Source organism: Diospyros lotus, chromosome 5 (genome assembly GCF_014633365.1).
Source record: "Diospyros lotus cultivar Yz01 chromosome 5, ASM1463336v1, whole genome shotgun sequence".
Lineage (NCBI taxonomy): Eukaryota > Viridiplantae > Streptophyta > Magnoliopsida > Ericales > Ebenaceae > Diospyros > Diospyros lotus.
In genome coordinates this window covers 42,157,028-42,176,863 of record NC_068342.1, presented here as the reverse complement: position 1 = coordinate 42,176,863, position 19,836 = coordinate 42,157,028, and the positions used below count along the sequence as shown (strand labels likewise).

At 37.7% G+C, this 19,836-nt stretch overlaps 2 protein-coding genes and 1 long non-coding RNA gene across 18 annotated transcripts; 2 read left to right on the top strand and 1 right to left on the bottom strand.

Annotated features, from left to right (window-relative positions):
• Positions 1–8,523, top strand: LOC127801596 (aminotransferase ALD1, chloroplastic-like). Of its 15 annotated transcripts, none has more exons than XM_052336849.1 (11): positions 1–257; positions 2,041–2,079; positions 2,201–2,226; positions 2,320–2,393; positions 2,824–2,940; positions 4,384–4,446; positions 4,687–4,791; positions 4,919–4,969; positions 5,915–6,235; positions 6,753–6,959; positions 7,856–8,523. In XM_052336849.1, exons 1-11 carry the CDS (start codon positions 130–132, stop codon positions 8,147–8,149), a joined length of 1,425 nt encoding a protein of 474 aa, XP_052192809.1. In that variant the 5' UTR covers positions 1–129; the 3' UTR covers positions 8,150–8,523. The 15 variants fall into 15 exon arrangements, with proteins under 15 accessions (XP_052192809.1, XP_052192812.1, XP_052192813.1 ...); XM_052336852.1 differs by having other exon boundaries at positions 96–303; XM_052336853.1 differs by having other exon boundaries at positions 96–307.
• Positions 8,524–9,654: 1,131 nt separating this feature from the next.
• LOC127801601 (uncharacterized) lies at positions 9,655–18,074 on the top strand. Of its 2 annotated transcripts, none has more exons than XR_008023084.1 (3): positions 9,655–9,801; positions 10,949–12,814; positions 18,005–18,074. It is a non-coding gene; the product is annotated as an uncharacterized LOC127801601 (long non-coding RNA). The 2 variants fall into 2 exon arrangements; XR_008023083.1 differs by lacking the exon at positions 18,005–18,074 and adding an exon at positions 13,247–13,574.
• On the bottom strand, positions 15,449–17,571 carry LOC127801597 (AAA-ATPase At3g50940-like). The gene is made up of 2 exons (XM_052336864.1): positions 16,358–17,571; positions 15,449–16,025 (listed from the first exon to the last, which is right to left on the bottom strand). Exons 1-2 carry the CDS (start codon positions 17,339–17,341, stop codon positions 15,537–15,539), a joined length of 1,473 nt encoding a protein of 490 aa, XP_052192824.1. The 5' UTR covers positions 17,342–17,571; the 3' UTR covers positions 15,449–15,536.
• Positions 18,075–19,836: the final 1,762 nt, after the last annotated feature.

The following is a 19,836-nucleotide window of genomic DNA, read 5'->3' as shown; positions in this document are numbered from 1 at the left end:
TTCTTGCCACTAAGAAGTTGAACCTATGAATTATTAATACGAATATCTGAGCTAGCTAGTTGCCTGTGCCCTGGAGCTCCAGTCGATGCTTTCTTTATTGTCTTTGCGTTGGTTTCACCCACCGGCGACATGCCATGGCAAGTTATCGAGCATGCTTCTGTGGAAAAAGTCAAAGAAGAAGGAGGAGGAGAGGACGAAAGTTCGACAAAATTTCGCGGCAACTGCACAATCTTGACTCGAAACCTCACGAGTTTCCGGTAGGCATCAGGAAATTCAGTGCCTAGACCCTCCACCGTTCCCAAGGCAGGTTTGAATAGTAATAAGTGTATTGGATACGTTGATTAGTAATATATGAGCCGATTAAACACATGAAAATGGCGAATTACAATGGTTTGCTTGTTAAACTGCGTTGTTAGTCCGTAGTTTTGGTCTCTGCAACTTTTCTTCCAGTTGTTTGCAGTTTTAAATAAAGATTGACGCGAGAAATTGGTAGATTTCAAGAAATAGGTCAGCCCAAAAATATTGTTCTTCGTCCTTGGTCTTTATTGACTCCTTTTTGCCTGTAAGAGTCTTGTTTATTTATTTATTAAGATTAGGTGTTTGCCTAGACTGTGAGCACCGAGTCTTTCGGCTGTAGTCTCTTATTGTGGTTTTTGGTGATGAAGAAGGGCATCATCCACAAAGCATCCACAATGCACCCAGTTTGATGTTCATTCATCTCTTAATTGTCTTGGTAGACTTTGTGTACGATTCAAATGGATTTATACCATTAAATGAATTGGTTATGTTCACAATACATGAATTTGACTACACCTCCTGCAGGGTTTGGCAGCATGTATGAAAATTTGACTACATTATAGCTTAGCATATAAACTCAATTTCATTGCATTTTCATCTTTTTTCATTGTGTGTTTCTTGGTAAGGCTATGTTGGAGAAAGGGTAGCGAGTTTGGATTTTCTTGGTAACCCCTTCCAGGTTCATGGACAAATGTGGTGCACATTTGACTACTTTTTTGCTAACTTAGACGAGAATATATGGTAAATATTGTCCCCTTACACGTGGAAGATCCACTTTGTCCTGCGGTCACAAAAGCTATTTCTGTCTGGACCATCCACTATTGAATGGTAACGGGGACACATTTTCTCCTTATTTTATTTTTTATGTTTGATGTTAAGCCTGAAAGAAGAGAACATTTTATTCATCAACCAGAGGGAAAGATAGCAGTAGTGTCTGATTAGTTGATGAGTCAATTTCTCACAGAGGCATTTTTGCCTTTATGCTGCATACCAGTTAACACAGTTGTCCTAAAATGATTAATACTTTTGATTAATGTAGTTTGCTGCTTAGAGGTTTCGATATGCCTCTCTGCTTGAGGATTTGGCAGGATTGAAGCATTTGCTTCATGCAGTTGTATATGCATTTGGTTTAAACAAGGCAACGTGGGGGGTTCAAACATGATAAAAAACGAGAAAATATTGTTAAAACCCTGTAGCTTGCTTGCAAATTAAAAACACTTTTGAACGTCCTGATTGAATGGCAATCAGGGTATATAATAAGATGTTACTGAAGGGCCTGGGTGCATTTTTGCTATGAGGTTGAAATTTCATTTAACTTCCCATGCATTGCAAAAGTCGAGAATCAGACATAGAAAATGAGAACGTAACAAAGCAATGAAGTTGGTTGATTTTGTGGAAAATGGACCTGAAATTATTAACCTGAACCGGTTGGTTTTGTGGATGGGTTGATCCGGTGACTTGTGCGCTGCTTTGAATGATATTGAAAGGGTGGTGTGAACAAATGGAATTTAGACACGTCTTCATCAAGGATTGACTACTATAGAAAAATAGCATGAACTTTAACATTTGGTTGAGGTTGACACATGGTTTTATATTATTATTGTCCCATGCTACGAGGCTATATATTTGTAGATGCAGCGGTGTCCTTATTATTACTTATCTAAATAAAAAAGACAACCCTTTGGAGGAGTGTCATTGGAGAAAGAAATTTACTCAAAATATGTTTCTGGCTTCAAATTGCAGTTTTATGGCTCATCCAAATTTCTTGCTGCCTGGGGCTGGGTAAATGATTTGATTCTACGAAACTTTAATGAGTTTGCTCTCTTGTTTCAAGTTGCCAACGCCATTGATAAGTAAGCATTGCCCTAATGGTATCTGTTCTTGTTTGTTGATTGCTATGCAGTTTGAAGGACCAAAAGGATGGAATTGGTACTTGAACATCTTTCATTTCCTAGCTATATGTTATTAGTTCTTTATTTTAATTCCAGATTTTGTTAGTTATTGCCAAAATAATGGATGCAGCTACAGGCCATTGCACAATGGTAGCCCGCAATTTAAACATGGAAAGGTTGCAAAGTAACTATTTGTTTCCTGAGGTTTGTGCTTTTAAAAATCTCTTATGCCCGTATGTTATGCATTTTGTTTTCACTAGCTTGTTTACTCTTTTGTTTCCTCTTCATGAACATATCGTGTTTCTCTAATCCCCCTTCATGAACGTATTATTTTTCTCTAATTTTCTCTTTCATTCATCATGGTTGCTGGTTTAATTTAGAAAGTTGAATGCCAAAAAAGTATTATTCCTGTACAAATTTTTCACAATCATCTGATGAATTTATCCCCTTTTGAGTTCAAAGTGCATGGCTTTCTTTCCTTTGCAAGTCTACTCATTCGAAGTCCTAAAGTTCCACAATATAGTTGTGTAGCTTGTTTTTCAGTAATTACAGTGGGTATCCTACATGGTTACTACTTGGATTCTTTGATAACCTCTACTATCTTATTGTATTGATGGCACTCATTGCATTGCAGATATCAGCACGTGAACTTGAACATGTTAAGAAATACCCAAATGCAGAGGTGATCAGCCTTGGGATAGGTGACACTACAGAACCAATACCAGAATTAATAACTTCAGCCATGTCTGATGTAAGTATTGCTTATTGATTTAGTTGTATCTTTGCACTTGAAAGTTGGTTTGTTAAGAGAGAGAAAAATGTGAACCTCTACCCTCTAATGTGCTTGAAATCTTTTTAGTTACATATGTTTGGATAAATCTTTGAAAGATGATCTCATAATTTGTGTTCCCTTTCTTTGGTATTTTATCTAGCTGGTAGGTGGTATGCATTCTTTTGTGGCATTATTGTTCAAGTCTGATAGGTGAATATCAAATGCTTATCCTAATAAAGTTGGATGAAAAAGAAAAGTGTTCAGAACAGTTTGATGCTCAAAATTTTATAGGTTTCAGGTGATGGAATCATCCAACTACATAATTGAGACCTTGCTGTGCATGAAATCTTGGTGTTTTGTTTTGAGGGAAATAAAGTGAAAAAGATTGGAGGAAAGGTTAGCAAAATTATATGTTTGAGTGAGCAACGAAGAAGCTGAGTTGCTTGGTAAATGGTAATTGTTGAATGCTTATTTTTTCCTCCAAGTAAGGCTGACCATAAACTACTATTCAAATAAATCAGAGATTCCTCTAATCAGGTATATTTCAGAGAAAATAGGTTGCTCCACACCATACAGAAATAGCCATAGAACTTTCTTGGCAGTAACAAGGCCAGTTTTGTCCCCCATTTGAGAAATTTAAAGTACAATGGCCCCTGAAACTATGGAGAGCAGGACTAAATTAATTGAGCCCCTTGTCATGCTCCTTTTAATTCAGTTGGATTTTGGCATATATTATATTGTATAGACTCTTCTAAGTTTGTGAAATACCTGTGTTGAATGCCTGCATTTTGGTAACTGTCTTGAACATGTGCTTGTCAAGCATTCATTAGTCAAGTTTTCATATAAATTTGCACTTGATTCCTTCTTTAAGCATAACGTTATTTTTAGTTTGTAAACATCAGTTTAAAAGAATATTAAGTATTTTAAAGTATAAAAGACATGCATGACAGACTGTTCAGTTTTCTACATAAATTTGCATTAAACTTCAGCTTTATTCTTAACAATTTTTTTTAGTTTGCAAATTAGAAGAAAATAAAGTATTTTCAAGTATAAAATCTAGCCATTTCCTACCTACACTTGATAAATGTATCCAAATCCATGTAACATGGGGCAAATATATAAGCGCTAGTCAGGAATACATGCACGGACATGCGCACAATGTTTCCAAATCTGACCAACCTCGAAATTGCATAGGACAAGCACAAGGTTAACTTATCTGAGCAATAATAATAGTTTACCTATTCCTAACGAGTCATATTCCTATCGTCCAATCCCCAATCCATTTCTAGTTCCTACCTTTTCGACTCTGTGGACATATGAGATGGGGAAATGGAGGAGCTGGTTATGGGCAAGGATTCATTGGCTCAAATTTAAGAGTGTCATATGAATTTTATTTTAAACTGCTGCTGTGTTATCTTGCAGTGTGCACTTTCACTTTCAACAATTGAAGGTTATAGAGGGTATGGAGCTGAGCAAGGCAACATGGTAATTTGGTGCTTATGTTAACAGTTATATTTTATCTTTGGCCCATGATCTGATTTCTGTCCAGCTTCTGTTTGTGAGGTTATCTCCATCTTGAGACCAAAGTACTTGAATAATTTTCAAGTTGCAATAATTCCCTTCCCTTCCTTTGTATTATTTTAGTTTAGCACTTCTACAACTTGGAAGTGACCATATGGATTTTTGAATTAGTTAATATCCGTTTTATATGTGTTCTCTATCCAGGAACTAAGGAAAGCAATTGCACAAACATTCTATGGCAATCTACCTATAAAAGATACGGAAGTTTTTGTATCAGATGGTTCACAGTGTGATATTTCTCGCCTTCAGGTGATCAAACATTCATGTTCAAAACTTGTTTGAATCTCTCTCTCTCAATAGTCACTTTTTTTTTGTAGCTTTGCTTCTGATGGTGTTAAGAAGTAGGGCTGATGATTGCTGTATTTCTGTTTCACAGCTGCTTCTCGGTTCCAATGTGACAATTGCTGTACAGGATCCATCCTTTCCAGTAATATTACATGCTTAACATTATACTTTTTTTTTAACTTTATATATTCATGCAATTTTACATGTAGTTATAATACAATTATTTTCTAAGTATTGATGCAGAATTGGTTGTAACAGCCTCTTTCACCCATTATTTTACTCCCATTCTGTGTCTAACCTATTTCCATTTATTGGATTTCCTCATTATCTCTATGTTTGGTGGCAAAAAAGGCAATGCATACGTATCCTGGGAAGTCAGCAAAAGCATTACATGTTAATTGATATGTCCAAGCCGAGCACAATTCTACCATTATTCATAATTCAGTGATTTTGTTTCCTGTTCCAAACTAAACTCTATACCTAAAAACAAACACTAAGCCTTAATCTGACTAGATTGTTACCTCAGAAGAATAATGTGAGACACAGTTGCCTTATACCAGCATTTATGTAGCATACGTACCATAAATTTTCTGGTGTATGCATGTCTTCTTCAAGAAACCACTTCTCCAGAAGTACTTGGAAACTGCTCCTGACACTTAGGTACACCTGTCAAATGAGTTCTCTATCCCATTTGTGAAAACTCTTTGAAGTGTAAATTTCTAATGGCAATCGCTGGTGGAATATCCTTGAAAATATAAATTTGAAACAATTATGACATAGAACTTTAGTTCCATCTTATCATCTGAGTTCTTAATTAATTTGCTTTGCCATAATTTATCATTCTTTCATTTTGTTACCAAAATTGTTTTTCTATTTTATGTTTCTTTTAAGTCAATGCAAAATAACAGCACTTGCACTTTGTTTGTACCCCGCCTGAAGATATCCAGTTCATGTTTTTAATAGAACTTTTAAGAGTTTCATTATCTCTTTATTGAAGATATTTATTTCCTTTTTATTGTTTTCCTCTATTAATGAAATCACTGTTTTAGCACCGATGGCTATGTGATGAAATCGTGCTTTATAACAGGCTTATATAGATTCAAGTGTCATAATTGGTCAGGCAGGTGATTTTCAATATGAAACAGGGAAGTATACAAACATTGAGTACATGAAATGTGGGCCTCAGAATAATTTCTTTCCTGATTTGTCAAATACTTCAAGGACAGATGTCATCTTCTTCTGCTCTCCGAATAATCCAACTGGCTACGCAGCATCCAGGGAGCAATTAGAGCAACTTGTGGAATTTGCTAGGGAAAATGGATCAATCATCATGTATGACTCTGCCTATGCTGCTTACATCACAGATGAGAGTCCTCGATCGATATATGAAATTCCTGGAGCCAGAGAGGTAGATGTGCCATGTAGTTTCAAATGTTTTCTTTTTGCCCCTGTTTCATTAGATGCTCATGTTCGTGGTTTTTGGTTATTCAGCAAAAAGCAGCTAAAATGTTGAAGAACCAACTTTTGAACATCTACAATTATTTATATGGTGATTTTCTCATTCAGTGGTTACTATCTTCACTGCCACAAGCAATTAACCATCTTGTGGGCATACGATCTCTACTGCAATTGGCAACACTTTCCACAAAGAAATGTTGTTGTTCTGCATAACATTCCCTCTAACAATCTTGAAAATGTCAAAGCTTGCTTAACATTGCCATAAGTTAATTATCACTTATGGAGTGCATTCCACTGTCCATCAAATAGAATATGCGCACTACTCTCCCTGACCCAAAACCCCCTCCAAATGAATGCACACAAAAGTTTGTTGCTGTTGCTGAGAAATATCATAGTTCATATGGTTGCATCATAGCCAATCACACATAAGGATAATATCATCTAACATAGCTTTGAGTGCTTTATAGGTTGCCATTGAAGTTTCTTCATTCTCCAAGCTTGCTGGGTTCACTGGTGTCCGACTTGGTTGGACAGTGGTACCGGAGGAGCTCTCATTTTCAAATGGATTCCCTGTGAGAAATGATTTCAACCGCATTGTTTGCACTTGCTTTAATGGTGCTTCCATCATAGCTCAAGCTGGTGGGTTAGCATGCCTTTCCCCAGAGGGTGTCAAGGTAAGTTTCTCTTAACAGCAGCATCATGATTGGAGGCAACCTTAAGAAAGAACAATTAGCAACAGATTTTATTTTGCTTGTATACCTCATGTAGCTAGAATAAAAAGTGTGAAGTTTGAGGTGGTTTAGAAAGCAAAAGGGGGAAAAAAAAGACAAGAGTTGGTGCCACCAAACTGGTTTCAGTAACATTGTTGGTAATCAGATGAAACCTAACAAGAAGTCGAAACCACAAAAGTAGTTCTATCAATATCTTTTGGAGAACTGAACCTTTAACCTTGATTTACAACTATGAATATGCCTTTCAAAAATAAATAAGAAACTCCCAACAATTTTGCAATTTTCCTGTATGGAGTGTTCCATTTCAGCTTACTCTTGTGGTCTTGGCATATTGCACAACTCTAGCGAACTTAGTATAAAGGAATTATCCACTAGAAAGTACATTCAGGCATCCACAGGTTAGCTGAAATGAGAAATTAATAGCTCAAAGAGAGCAACCCTATTGGACCTCCTACTTGTCCCGTGGGACCCTACCCAAAGGTTGTGATGCCTGCTTCTTTTCAAGGATATCTTTTCAAGGATATTTTTGTATGAAGTACAGATGCATTTGGATAGGCTGCAGAATCACACTTGAAGTTACATATCACTCAGTCTTGTGCTATATGAACTTGGATGAGTATTTAGTACGGATATATGTTAACCAAGTGCAGGACTTGGTTGATTCTCATTCAAAAGGCATGAAGGGGGAGGTTGTGTTTCATGCATAATTTCATACAAAGCTCTTTTCTTGAATTCTATTAACTGTACTCGTAATGATCAAACCATGTTAAACACAACCTCCTGTTCCAACTTTGTAGGCATACTTCTTAATTGTCATACTTAAAAAAGTTTTATTTCAGGCAACGCTATCTCTGGTAGACTACTACAAGGAGAATACTCGAATCTTGGTTGACTCTTTCGCTTCACTTGGCTTAGAGGTATATGGCGGCGTAAATGCACCATATGTTTGGGTTCATTTTCCTGGTTCAAGGTCTTGGGATGTGTTCAATGAGATTCTTGAGAAGACACACATAATCACAGTTCCAGGAAATGGGTTTGGCCCCGGAGGTGAAGAATTCATAAGGGCTACTACCTTTGGACGCAGAGAAACCATACTAGAAGCATCGGCAAGGCTAAAGAGCCTTTTTCGATAGACAAATTAAGGTTTCATCCTGCTTACCTTACCATCATCCCTTGCAACCGTGACTGTTCAATTTAACAAACTGAGGTCTGAAGAATAATTCGAGTTTTACTTATGTTTGTCTGTCAAATGTTGATGTGCTATTATAAAAGAAATACAGATGTTCTTATGCTCAAACTAAAATTTGTATATATTATGTATGAATCTACATTGGGGGCTCAAATCCAGCTGATCCGGTTAGTAATTGCATCTGATTCAAATGGGCTTGTTTGGTCCTGCCTTTTCTGCGTTAGATTCATTATGTAAAGGGCTATTTATCGGGTACCCTGTTGGGAATTTGTCTTTTTTTACACCCCCTGTTTGATAATATACTTAATTTTTTATCTCTATCTTTATCTCCATTACATGATAGGGATATTCATCAGCTAAATAAAGATTACTTGTTTCAAATTTTTTTTTTTTATAATATGAAAAACTCGAAGGGTTCTTAATACATGAACGGTTTTTTGTTCGGATTATTCCTCTTTCTAAAATTCACGGTCCATGCTATAACCGTTCTACGTGTACAGACAAATTTGTTGCGAGCCAAATCTTGGGACATGGTCCTTCGAATATACATAAAATATTGCATAATTTTACACGAAGGTAGAATTGAACTCACAATTTTGCGATATGCCATGTTTTCGAACGCGTGTGGCGAACTGTTGATGTTATCCTAAAACGTATTTAGTAATTGCATAATAGAGAAAAATATTATAAATTGAAGAAGACTGATAAATACAAAAAGATTAGGTGTCTTATAAGCTGAATAAATACTCCTAAACCCTAATTAGGTAATTTAGAGGTGTAATTATATTTAGTTGAACAATATTAGGTGTTTCAAGTAGGGGTGTTAAAAAAAATTACAAATTGTGAAAATTGATCGAATCGAATCACACCGCACCGTGCAGTTTTTTTAGAGGGGCGGTCCGGCATGGTTTGAGAAGTCCTCAAACCGTGCGGTTTACAGTTTAAGAATTTCGCAATTTAGTTTAAATCAAACCGCTTCGGTATAATGTAATAATAAAAAAATTATGAAATAATAAATTATTTATATAATTTGTTTTATAATAATAATTTATTTTAAAAATTATAAAACAATTTATATATTCATGATGTTTATATATAAACAATCTATTTATATAATCTCTTTATATATAAATAGATTGTTTATATATGATCTTATATTTTTTTAGTTCATGCGCTAAATGGTTAATGAAATAATTTATGAAATTTTATAAACTGCACTATAAAAATGAGTGGATTAATATTTTAGATGTTTTGGGCAAATTGCATCAAATTGTATCAAATTTTGCGGTGTGATTTTTATACACCGAACTAGATCGTGCGGTTTAATTTAAAAAAAAAAAAAAAAAAAACTACACAAATAATTTAATATACTAAAAATGTCAAAAATCGACCACATCAGATCAGACAGCGCACACCACTAGTCCCGAGTAACTGCCGCTGGCCCATGAAGTTGGAGCAGCCCTCTTCCAATTGGGCTCACTACTATATATACGGCCTTGGAAGCTTGTTGACTGTTGTCGGGTCGCGCTAATGCTGCTGCTTCTGCAATCTGGATAGTCTCCTGAAAGCTTCTCCTCCATTTTTGCTGCAATGGAGGTAAGTAGGGCACGGGCTCGCCACTGTCTTCCTTTATGAGCTCTGAGTGGAGCTCTTGTTCATTATCTGTCTATATGGCAGCATCATAGACTGTACATATTGGATAAACCTACCAATGACCATCAGTGAAGGCTAGGATTGGAATTCAGTCTTGCCTAAGGTCTGCCCAAGCTGCAGGGGGCCTGCTTCATAATTTGTGGTAGCAGAAGCAGAGTCCCGTCTGCAGTTCTAGTAATAGTTTTGTGTGGGTAGCCTGCCACCTATTCGACGAAAGGTCCAAGTGACTCTGCAAGTAGTACACATGCACGTGCTTCTCAAAACATGGCCTGCGTTCATACGCATAATTTTTCCATTATATGGAATTTACCTGGCTTTTGTTGCTCGTAGGACACAAACAAGAGGTCCATTCGATTAAATTCACCATGTGATTGAGATGGAATATTTGTAGCAGTTCTATAACTAGTTTGAAAATGTTGTAGTATTTTTTAAATGAGTTTTGAAATTATAGTATTTTTACGAAAAATTGATGGAACCTTGGACCATTACCCTCGAGTTGGATTTGATAGAATCTTTTGTAAATGCTACAATTTTTAAAACTTAGCTTTCAAGCCATTTATAAAAATGCTACAAATTCTTCCAAGTTAACATCTGTAGTGAATTCACGCCAGCTAACTGCACAAAACTGGCTCCTCTGCATTTAGCCATCTGAAACTCACTATTGGCCATCGTTGCATTTATCCTCCAGGGATGGCTGACTGGGGAGAGATTGTGGCATTTTTGTAAGTGGTTTAAAACTTGTAGCACTTTTAAAATAAGTTTTGATAGGTACTTTAAAAAAAATTTGGATTTGAGATTCATACTTAGAAGCAGAGTAAGCTACCTGCTGACCAAGGAGTGTACTAATCATAGAAAAGCCTGTGATTATTATAGTTTCTTTTGGAATTATTTGAGTTCTACAGGCCATACATTTATGGCACGCACATTGTTGAAGCCATTATCTTCTGTTTCTTCCACATCTCTTTCGTGCCTTCCTCTTATTCTTCTCAATTTTGCTTTCAGCTTCCACCTTCACTTCCTGGCTCTTCATCACTACTTCTTTTTCTCCTTCAGCGTTGGCTTTGTCACGATCAATTTTCTTTGCTTGCAGGAACTTGACGAGTCCGGCCAGTGCTAGATTTGCTTGTTCGCTTTTCATGAGCTCTTCTGCAATTTCTGCTGGGGTTGCCTCCACTGCTGTTATGAGCTTCTCGATTTCAGGGAACATAAAGTGACTGGTAATGCCAAGGTAGTTGGAAGCAAGGATCTTGAACCCATCAGGCGTGCAATAGGACATGTGGATGTGCATGTCCATTCGGCCTGGTCTCAGCAATGCAGGGTCTAATCTGTCTTTGTGATTTGTCGTGAATATGAATATCCTCTCATCACCACAACTTGACCAGAGTCCATCGACAAAATTAAGAAGGCCCGATAGTGTCACCTATCAATGAGAATGATCATCATCAGTATGGTAATTCCTCAACTTGGATAATTGTACAAGGATTAAAGCTATATGATTCAACTTAATTTAGTGTAGTTAGTGAAAAGAGGAATAGCAAAGAGATAGAGGAAGATAATGAAAAAAATAAGAACTTGGTGGAGACGCTTGGGTTTGATATTAATTATATGAGCCTTACAAAAGAAAAGATAAGGTCACGGATAGAAATGAATGGAAGGCTAAAATTCATGTAGTTCCATAGTGGGATAAAGGCTTAGTATGTTGCTATTGTTGTTACTTGTTATGGCGAAATGAAGAATGATCCTGCAAATTTACCTTCTTGTCACCTTGGTTGTATCCTGCGTCTTGTCGGTTTTGAAAATCGCTGCTGCAATCAATGTCCTCTATCACAAGAATTGATCGATTTGAAGTAGAGAGCAAAGCCCTTCTAAGGTCTTCATCGTAATGGATACTTGTGAGCTCCATGTCGTAGACATGGAATTTGAGGTAGTTGGCCATGGCAGCAATCAAGCTCGACTTGCCTGTGCCAGGAGGCCCATACAACAAGTACCCGCGCTTCCATGCCTTGCCAACTCTCCGGTAAAATTCTCTTCTCCTCGTGAACCTGTCCAAGTCCTCAATTAGTTCCTTCTTGAGTTTTGGATCCATAGCCAACGTCTCAAAAGTGGATGGATGGTCCAGATTGACTGAACTCCATAACCCTGACAATGAGTAGAGCTTCACCACCTTGTTTCCTTCTTTTATGCCATTTGATCGTTCCAAGACATGAGGCAAGTAAGAACTCAGTACCTTGTCCTTGTATTTCTTATGGTAGCTAAGCTCAATTGATCTCTGCTCAACCTTTTCTGCAGTGAAGCCACCTTCATAGTCATTGCTTGTCCTTTGTGTCTCGGTACATATCATTTGCCAAACGAGCTCAATACCTTCAAAAGTATCGATAATCTTCTCCCCCTTGTTGAATGTGACACTGAGGCTGTTTTCTCCTGGTGCTTTGGATACCTTAAGCCGTGCAACCGTTGGGCTGATCTTCGTCCGCAGGTAGATTTCAGAGGCCTCAAACATTTCATTGAGAGAGAGTCCATTGTATTCATCAATCACAACAGTCCCCTGGCACGAAATGTTTCCCATGAGGCCCTGAAATTTGGATAGGATTCTCTCTTGGAGTGGTCGGGGTATGAGTTGATTGGTGACATTCTGGAGTTCACTCAGCATGGTCCGAACCAGCATGGATGCTGCTGTAAAAGTGGTGTATGCTGATAGAAGTGATGATGATGAAGGCATGTTTGTGAAGGAGAACATGGCTCAAGGCAAGCGGTTTTGGTGTTTGGATATTGTATTTAGGATTGGGTTGCTTGGGTGTTCTTGCCCATGTTTGACATGTTGAATTTATAGAACAGATCAAAGGGCTGCAGCTGTAGCACTGGCTTGCAGTGGGGAAGGAAGCTCTTTTGAGGCATAGACCACAAGACTAATGTAGACCGTGTGCCACTGTCACCAAAGAAACACATCCATGATACTGTAAGTGCCATCTTCTCTTGCAATTCTCAGGCATTGATTACTTTATATGAAAAATCGCAGTTGACCTGTTGCCTTGCCATTGACTGCTTGACCAATTCAATTTTTGCACGTGGCACCAATTGAATTCTGTACAACCTAATAATGAATCTTCGTGTGGAAGGAAGTTCTTTAATTAAGAAATAAAAATATACAACCTAGTTGAATGGACTGCTTTAATTTTCTGAAAAGTTTTTGTTTTGGCTCTGGTACTAGCCTAACAAATTTATCTGAGACTGAAGTTTAATTATTTATTATTACTTTTTGAATATTTTTTGTGGACTCAAAACAGTTTGGGCGAATAAAATTTCCCAAAAAAAACAAAGTTGCTGCCGTTGTGGACCTTACGGCAGTGCTGCTGCAACCATTGCTAAGGCTTTGTATGCATTGCTGTAGGTTCTTATATGGGCTAAGTTCGCTGAACTGCTGCAGTTGTACAGGTGTCTGAGATGTGTGAATGGATTGAATAATTAATAATAATAATAATAAAAACTCAATTGTAACTCTGCATTTTCAGTGTATTGTAGAACATTATATTGCATTTAACTCTTTAAATAATTAATTGTATTTAAATTAAAGTGATATTGATATTCAATAAGGTTTTTAGCATTTGGAATCACAAGTTAAGTCTTTCACATCCAAAATATATCCCTTTGTTTATCCCTTTTACAAGTGAGCTGCTTAATTATATATAGCGTAGGGGAACAGATCAACTGTGGACCTGTCTGTCTGATGTTTGTTTCTCTTCTCCAATTTCTAGCTGTTCGTCAAATGATGACTTTCACAAATAAACGCCAATTGTGTTGGAAAGTCAAAAGTGGCAACTTTTGAAATTGAAAGATAAGCCTAAGAAGTGGGCCGCTGCAACATACATTGAAAGAGGTGGCCTGCCACAAAATTAAATCAAGTAAAAACAAAGGATGAAGAGGGCGTCGAAACGCAGCACAATTAACGCGTTTTAAACATTGGCCTCTCCAAATTCAATTGATCCATTCGATTCTTAGTGAGAAAAATAGAGAATTAGAAATATTTTGAATTTTTTTATTTTTAAGAGATATTGTTGTTGTTATTTCTTTATGATGATTTAGAAAAAATGTTGTAACTCTTATTATTTTTCTATAATAAATTCTTCTATTTTTGTCTGTAATTTTTATCTTAATTTGTTTGAGGGTTTTTTACTTAAAATCTTATTATTTTTCTTAAATTATTGATTGCTACCTTGCTTTAATATAATATTATTTTTCAACAAAATGAAAAAGTTTCCCTTGAAGTCATCTAGCATTAATACAATTAGTTGGATTCCTCAAATCGTGTGGTTTGCAGTTTGAGAATTTTTTATTTCGGTTTAAATCGAACCGCTTGAATATAATATAATAATAATAAATTTATAAAACAATTTATATATTTTTGATGTTTATATATAAAAATCTATTTATATATAAACAGATTATTTATATATAATTTTTTTATTTATAAATATAAAAAATGGATCAAATCAGACCGTGCACACCCCTATTCCCGAGTAACTGCCGCTGGCCCATGAAATTGGAGCAGCCCTTTTCCAATTGGGCTCACTACTATATATATATGCCTTGGAAGCTTGTAGACTGTTGTCGGGTCGCGCTGATGCTGCTGCTTCTGCAATCTGGATAGTCACCTGAAAGCTTCTTCTCCATTTTTGCTGCAATGGAGGTAAGTAGGGTACGGGCTCGCCATTGTCTACCTTTATGAGCTCTGACTGGAGCTCTTGTTCATTATCTGTCTATATGGCAGTATCACAGACTGTACATATTGGATAAACCTACCAATAACCATCAGTGAAGGCTAGGATTGGAATTCATTATTGCCTAAGGTCTGCCCAAGCTGCAGGGGGCCTGCTTCATAATTTGTGGTAGCAGAAGCAGAGTCCCGTCTGCAGTTCTAGTAATAGTTTTGTGTGGGTAGCCTGCCATCTATTCGACGAAAGGTCCAAGTGACTCTGCAAGTAGTATACACGCACATGCTTCTCAAAACATGGCCTGCGTTCATACGCATAATTTTTCCATTATATGGAATTTACCTGGCTTTTGTTGCTCGAAGGACACAAACAAGAGGTCCATTCGATTAAATTCACCATGTGATTGAGATGGAATATTTGTAGCAGTTCTATAACTAGTTTGAAAATGTCGTAGTATTTTTAAATGAGTTTTGAAATTATAGTATTTTTACGAAAAAATGATGGAACCTTGGACCATTACCCTCAAGTTGGATTTGATAGAATCTTTTGTAAATGCTACAATTTTTAAAACTTAGCTTTCAAGCCATTTATAAAAATGCTACAAATTCTTCCAAGTTAACATCTGTAGTGAATTCAGGCCAGCTAACTGCACAAAACTGGCTCCTCTGCATTTAGCCATCTGAAACTCACTATTGGCCATCGTTGCATTTATCCTCCAGGGATGGCTGACTGGGGAGAGATTGTGGCATTTTTATAAGTGGTTTAAAACTTGTAGCATTTTTAAAATAAGTTTTGATAGGTACTTTAAAAAAAAATTTGGATTTGAGATTCATACTTAGAAGCAGAGTAAGCTACATGCTGACCAAGGAGTGTACTAATCATAGAAAAGCCTGTGATTATTATAGTTTCTTTTGGAATTATTTGAGTTCTACAGGCCATACATTTATTGCATGCACGTTGTTGAAGCCATTATCTTCTGTGTCTTCCACATCTCTTTCGTGCCTTCCTCTTATTCTTCTCAATTTTGCTTTCAGCTTCCACCTTCACTTCCTGGCTTTTCATCACTACTTCTTTTTCTCCTTCAGTGCTGGCTTTGTCATGATCAATTTTCTTTGCTTGCAGGAACTTGATGAGTCCGGCAAGAGCTATATACGCATCTGCTTGTTCACTTTTCATGAGCTCTTCTGCAATTTCTGCTGGGGTTGCCTCCACTTCTGTTAAGAGCTTCTCTATTTCTGGGAACATAAAGTGACTGGTAATGCCTAGGTAGTTGGAAGCAAGGATCTTGAACCCATCAGGAGTGCAGTAGGACATGTGGATGTGCATGTCCATTCGGCCTGGTCTCAGCAATGCAGGGTCTAATCTGTCTTTGTGATTTGTCGTGAATACGAATATCCTCTCATCACCACAACTTGACCAGAGTCCATCGACAAAATTAAGAAGGCCCGATAGTGTCACCTATCAATGAGAATGATCATCATCAGTATGGTAATTCCTCAACTTGGATAATTGTACAAGGATTAAAGCTATATGATTCAACTAAATTTAGTGTAGATAGTGAAAAGAGGAATAGCAAAGAGATAGAGGAAGATAATGAAAAAAATAAGAACTTGGTGGAGACACTTGGGTTTGATATTAATTATATGAGCCTTACAAAGAAAAGATAAGGTCACGGATATAAATGAATGGAAGGATAAAATTCATGTAGTTCCATAGTGGGATAAAGGCTTAGTATCTTGCTATTGTTGTTACTTGTTATAGTGAAATGAAGAATGATCCTGCAAATTTACCTTCTTGTCACCTTGGTTGTTTCCTGCGTCTTGTCGGTTTTGAAAATCGCTGCTGCAATCAATGTCCTCTATCACAAGAATTGATCGATTTGAAGTAGAGAGCAAAGCCCTTCTAAGGTCTTCATCGTAATGGATACTTGTGAGCTCCATGTCGTAGACATGGAATTTGAGGTAGTTGGCCATGGCTGCAATCAAGCTCGACTTGCCTGTGCCAGGAGGCCCATACAACAAGTACCCGCGCTTCCATGCCTTGCCAACTCTCCGGTAAAATTCTCTTCTCCTCGTGAACCTGTCCAAGTCCTCAATCAGTTCCTTCTTGAGTTTTGGATCCATAGCCAACGTCTCAAAAGTGGATGGATGGTCCAGATTGACTGAATCCCATAACCCTGACAATGAGTAGAGCTTCACCTCCTTGTTTCCTTCTTTTATGCCATTTGATCGTTCCAAGACATGAGGCAAGTAAGAACTCAGTACCTTGTCCTTGTATTTCTTATGGTAGCTAAGCTCAATTGATCTCTGATCAGACTTTTCTGTAGTGAAGCCACCTTCATAGTCAGTGCTTGTCTTTTGTGTCTCGGTACTTATCATTTGCCAAACGAGCTCAATACCTTCAAAAGTATCGATAATCTTCTCCCCCTTGTTGATAGTGACACTGAGGCTCTTTTCTCCTGGTGCTTTGGATACCTTAAGCCGTGCAACCGTTGGGCTGATCTTCGTCCGCAGGTAGATTTCAGAGGCCTCAAACATTTCATCGAGGCAGAGTCCATTGTATTCATCAATCACAATAGTCCCCTGGCACGAAATGTTCCCCATGAGGCCCTGAAATTTGGATAGGATTCTCTCTTGGAGTGGTTGGGGTATGAGGTGATTGGTGACATTCTGGACTTCACTCAGCATGGTCCGAACCAGCATGGATGCTGCTGCAAAAGTGGTGTATGCTGATAGAAGTGATGATGATGAAGGCATGTTCGGTAAGGAGAACATGGCTCAAGGCAAGCGGTTTTGGTGTTTGGATATTGTATTTAGGATTGGGTTGCTTGGGTGTTCTTGCCCATGTTTGACACTTGGAATTTATAGAACAGATCAAAGGCCTGCAGCTGTAGCACTAGCTTGCTGTGGAATGAAGCTCTTTTGAGGCATAGACCACAAGACTAATGTAGACCTTGTCTGTCAGTGTCACCAAAGAAACACATCCATGATACTGTAAGTGCCATCTTCTCTTGCAATTCTCAGGCATTGATTACTTTATATGAAAAATCGCAGTTGACCTGTTGCCTTGCCATTGACTGCTTGACCAATTCAATTTTTGCACGTGGCACCAATTGAATTCTGTACAACCTAATAATGAATCTTCGTGTGGAAGGAAGTTCTTTAATTAAGAAATAAAAATATACAACCTAGTTGAATGGACTGCTTTAATTTTCTGAAAAGTTTTTGTTTTGGCTCTGGTACGAGCATAACAAATTTATCTGAGACTGAAGTTTTATTATTTATTATTACTTTTTGAATTTTTTTGTGGACTCAAAACATTTTGGGCGAATAAAATTTCCCCCCCCAAAAAAAAAAAAAAAAAAATGTTGCTGCAGTTGTGGACCTTACAGCAGTTCTGCTGCAACCATTGCTAAGACTTTGTATGCATTGCTGTAGGTTCTTATATGGGCTAAGTTCGCTGAACTGCTGCAGTTGTACAGGTGTCTGAGATGTGTGAATGGATTGAAAATTAATAATAATAATAATAATAATAATAATAATAATAATAATAATAATAATAATAATAATAATAATAATAATAATAATAATAATAATAATAATAATAATAATAATTAACTCAATTGTAACTTTGCATTTTCAGTGTATTGTAGAACATTATATTGCATTTAACTCTTTAAATAATTAATTGTATTTAAATTAAAGTGATATTGATATTCAATAAGGTTTTTAGCATTTGGAATCACAAGTTAAGTGTTTCACATAAAAAATATAGCCCTTTGTTTATCCCTTTTACAAGGGAGCTGCTTAATTATATATAGCGTAGAGGAACAGATCAACTGTGGACCTGTCTGATGTTTGTTTCTCTTCTCCAATTTCCAGCTGTTCGTCAAATGGCTTTCACAAATAAACATGTTGGGTTACACCAATTGTGTTGGAAAGTCAAAAGTGGCCACTTTTGAACTTAAAAGAAAAGCCAAAGAAGTGGGCCACTGCAACATTGAAGAGGTGGCCAGCCACAAAATTAAATAAAGAAAAAACAAAGGAAGAAGAGGGCGTCGAAACGTAGCACAATTAACGCGCTGGGGAGGCCTATAAATTGGCCTCTCCAAATTCAATTGATCCATTCTAAGTATTTGATTCTTACTGAGAAAAATTGAGAATTAGAAATATTTTGAATATTTTTTTTTTATTTTCAAGAGATATTGTTGTTGTTATTTTTTTATGATTTAGAGAAAATATTATAATTTCTATTATTTTTCTGTAGTAAATTTTTTTATCTTTGTCTGTGATTTTTATCCTGATTTGTTTAGGGTTTTTTTTTTAATGTAAAATCTTATTATTTTTCTTAAATTATTGACTGCTACCTTGCTCTAATATAGTATTATTTTTCAACAAAATGAAAAAGTTTCCCTTGAAGTCATCTAGCATTAATACAATTAGTTGGATTCCTTTTGAACCCCCTTTATAATTGTTGTTACACGATTACAACAATAAAATTTATAAAATGGGAAACCACCGATGGATGACCCTCGTATGGCGTATCTGAGCGATGAGTGAGTCTCCCGGGGTAATGTGGCAGCGATGGGTGAGTCTCGTAGGGCGTTTCTGAGCGATGGATGAGTTTCCGGAGGTGTTTCTGAGCAATAGATGACCTATCAGAGAAAGAGTCGGTTAGGAGCGCGGGCGAAAGTCCCCGCGCGGACCCTCCGATGCTTAAGTTAGATCACCGTAGAAATTGAGTATTCGAAAGTAAGAGAGTAAATGCGAGAACCAGAGATTGCCTACCGAATGAGGGAAATTGACCTCCTATTTATAGCAACAAGAGGGGCATCCATGTGTCGCGTGCTCCGAGTTTTGTGGCAAGAATTTCGGAGAGGCTTTGACCAAGTCTCGCGAGAATAGTCTTAGGCCGACTTTCTTGGAGGCGGTGGTGCAAGGATAGGGGGCACGTGGCACGTGGCTGTCAGTGCGGCGCCTTGGGTGACCCTCACCCGGGGGTTTGCATGAGTGCAGGCAAGGAGAGCACGAGGGGTCGCGCGCGCAAGTGCACGGAACCGGGTGCGAAAGGGGGGCGTGCGCGAGGGCGCGCGCGGGAGGCTGTCCGTGCGAGCGGCTGCGCCCACGGGCGGCTGCGTGCGCGGCCGGCCGCGAGCAAGATGTGCGTGGCCGCCTGCTGGCAAGGGCGCGCGGGGCCGCCTGTGCGCAGGGGGGGGGTGCACTCGGGGGTACCTCACCCCCGAGTGACCCTCTCTCGGGGGGGAGGACCG

Bases quoted from the DNA above. Each gene is read 5' to 3' on its own strand.
- LOC127801597 (XM_052336864.1), bottom strand. From the start codon at position 17,341: ATGTTCTCCTTACCGAACATGCCTTCATCATCATCACTTCTATCAGCA. The intron at 16,026-16,357 runs GTAAATTTGCAG...TCTCATTGATAG, and splicing joins ACAACCAAGGTGACAAGAAG to GTGACACTATCGGGCCTTCT.
- LOC127801596 (XM_052336847.1), top strand. From the start codon at position 1,850: ATGAACTTTAACATTTGGTTGAGGTTGACACATGGTTTTATATTATTA. The intron at 4,447-4,686 runs GTAATTTGGTGC...TTCTCTATCCAG, and splicing joins GAGCTGAGCAAGGCAACATG to GAACTAAGGAAAGCAATTGC. The intron at 6,960-7,855 runs GTAAGTTTCTCT...GTTTTATTTCAG, and splicing joins TTTCCCCAGAGGGTGTCAAG to GCAACGCTATCTCTGGTAGA.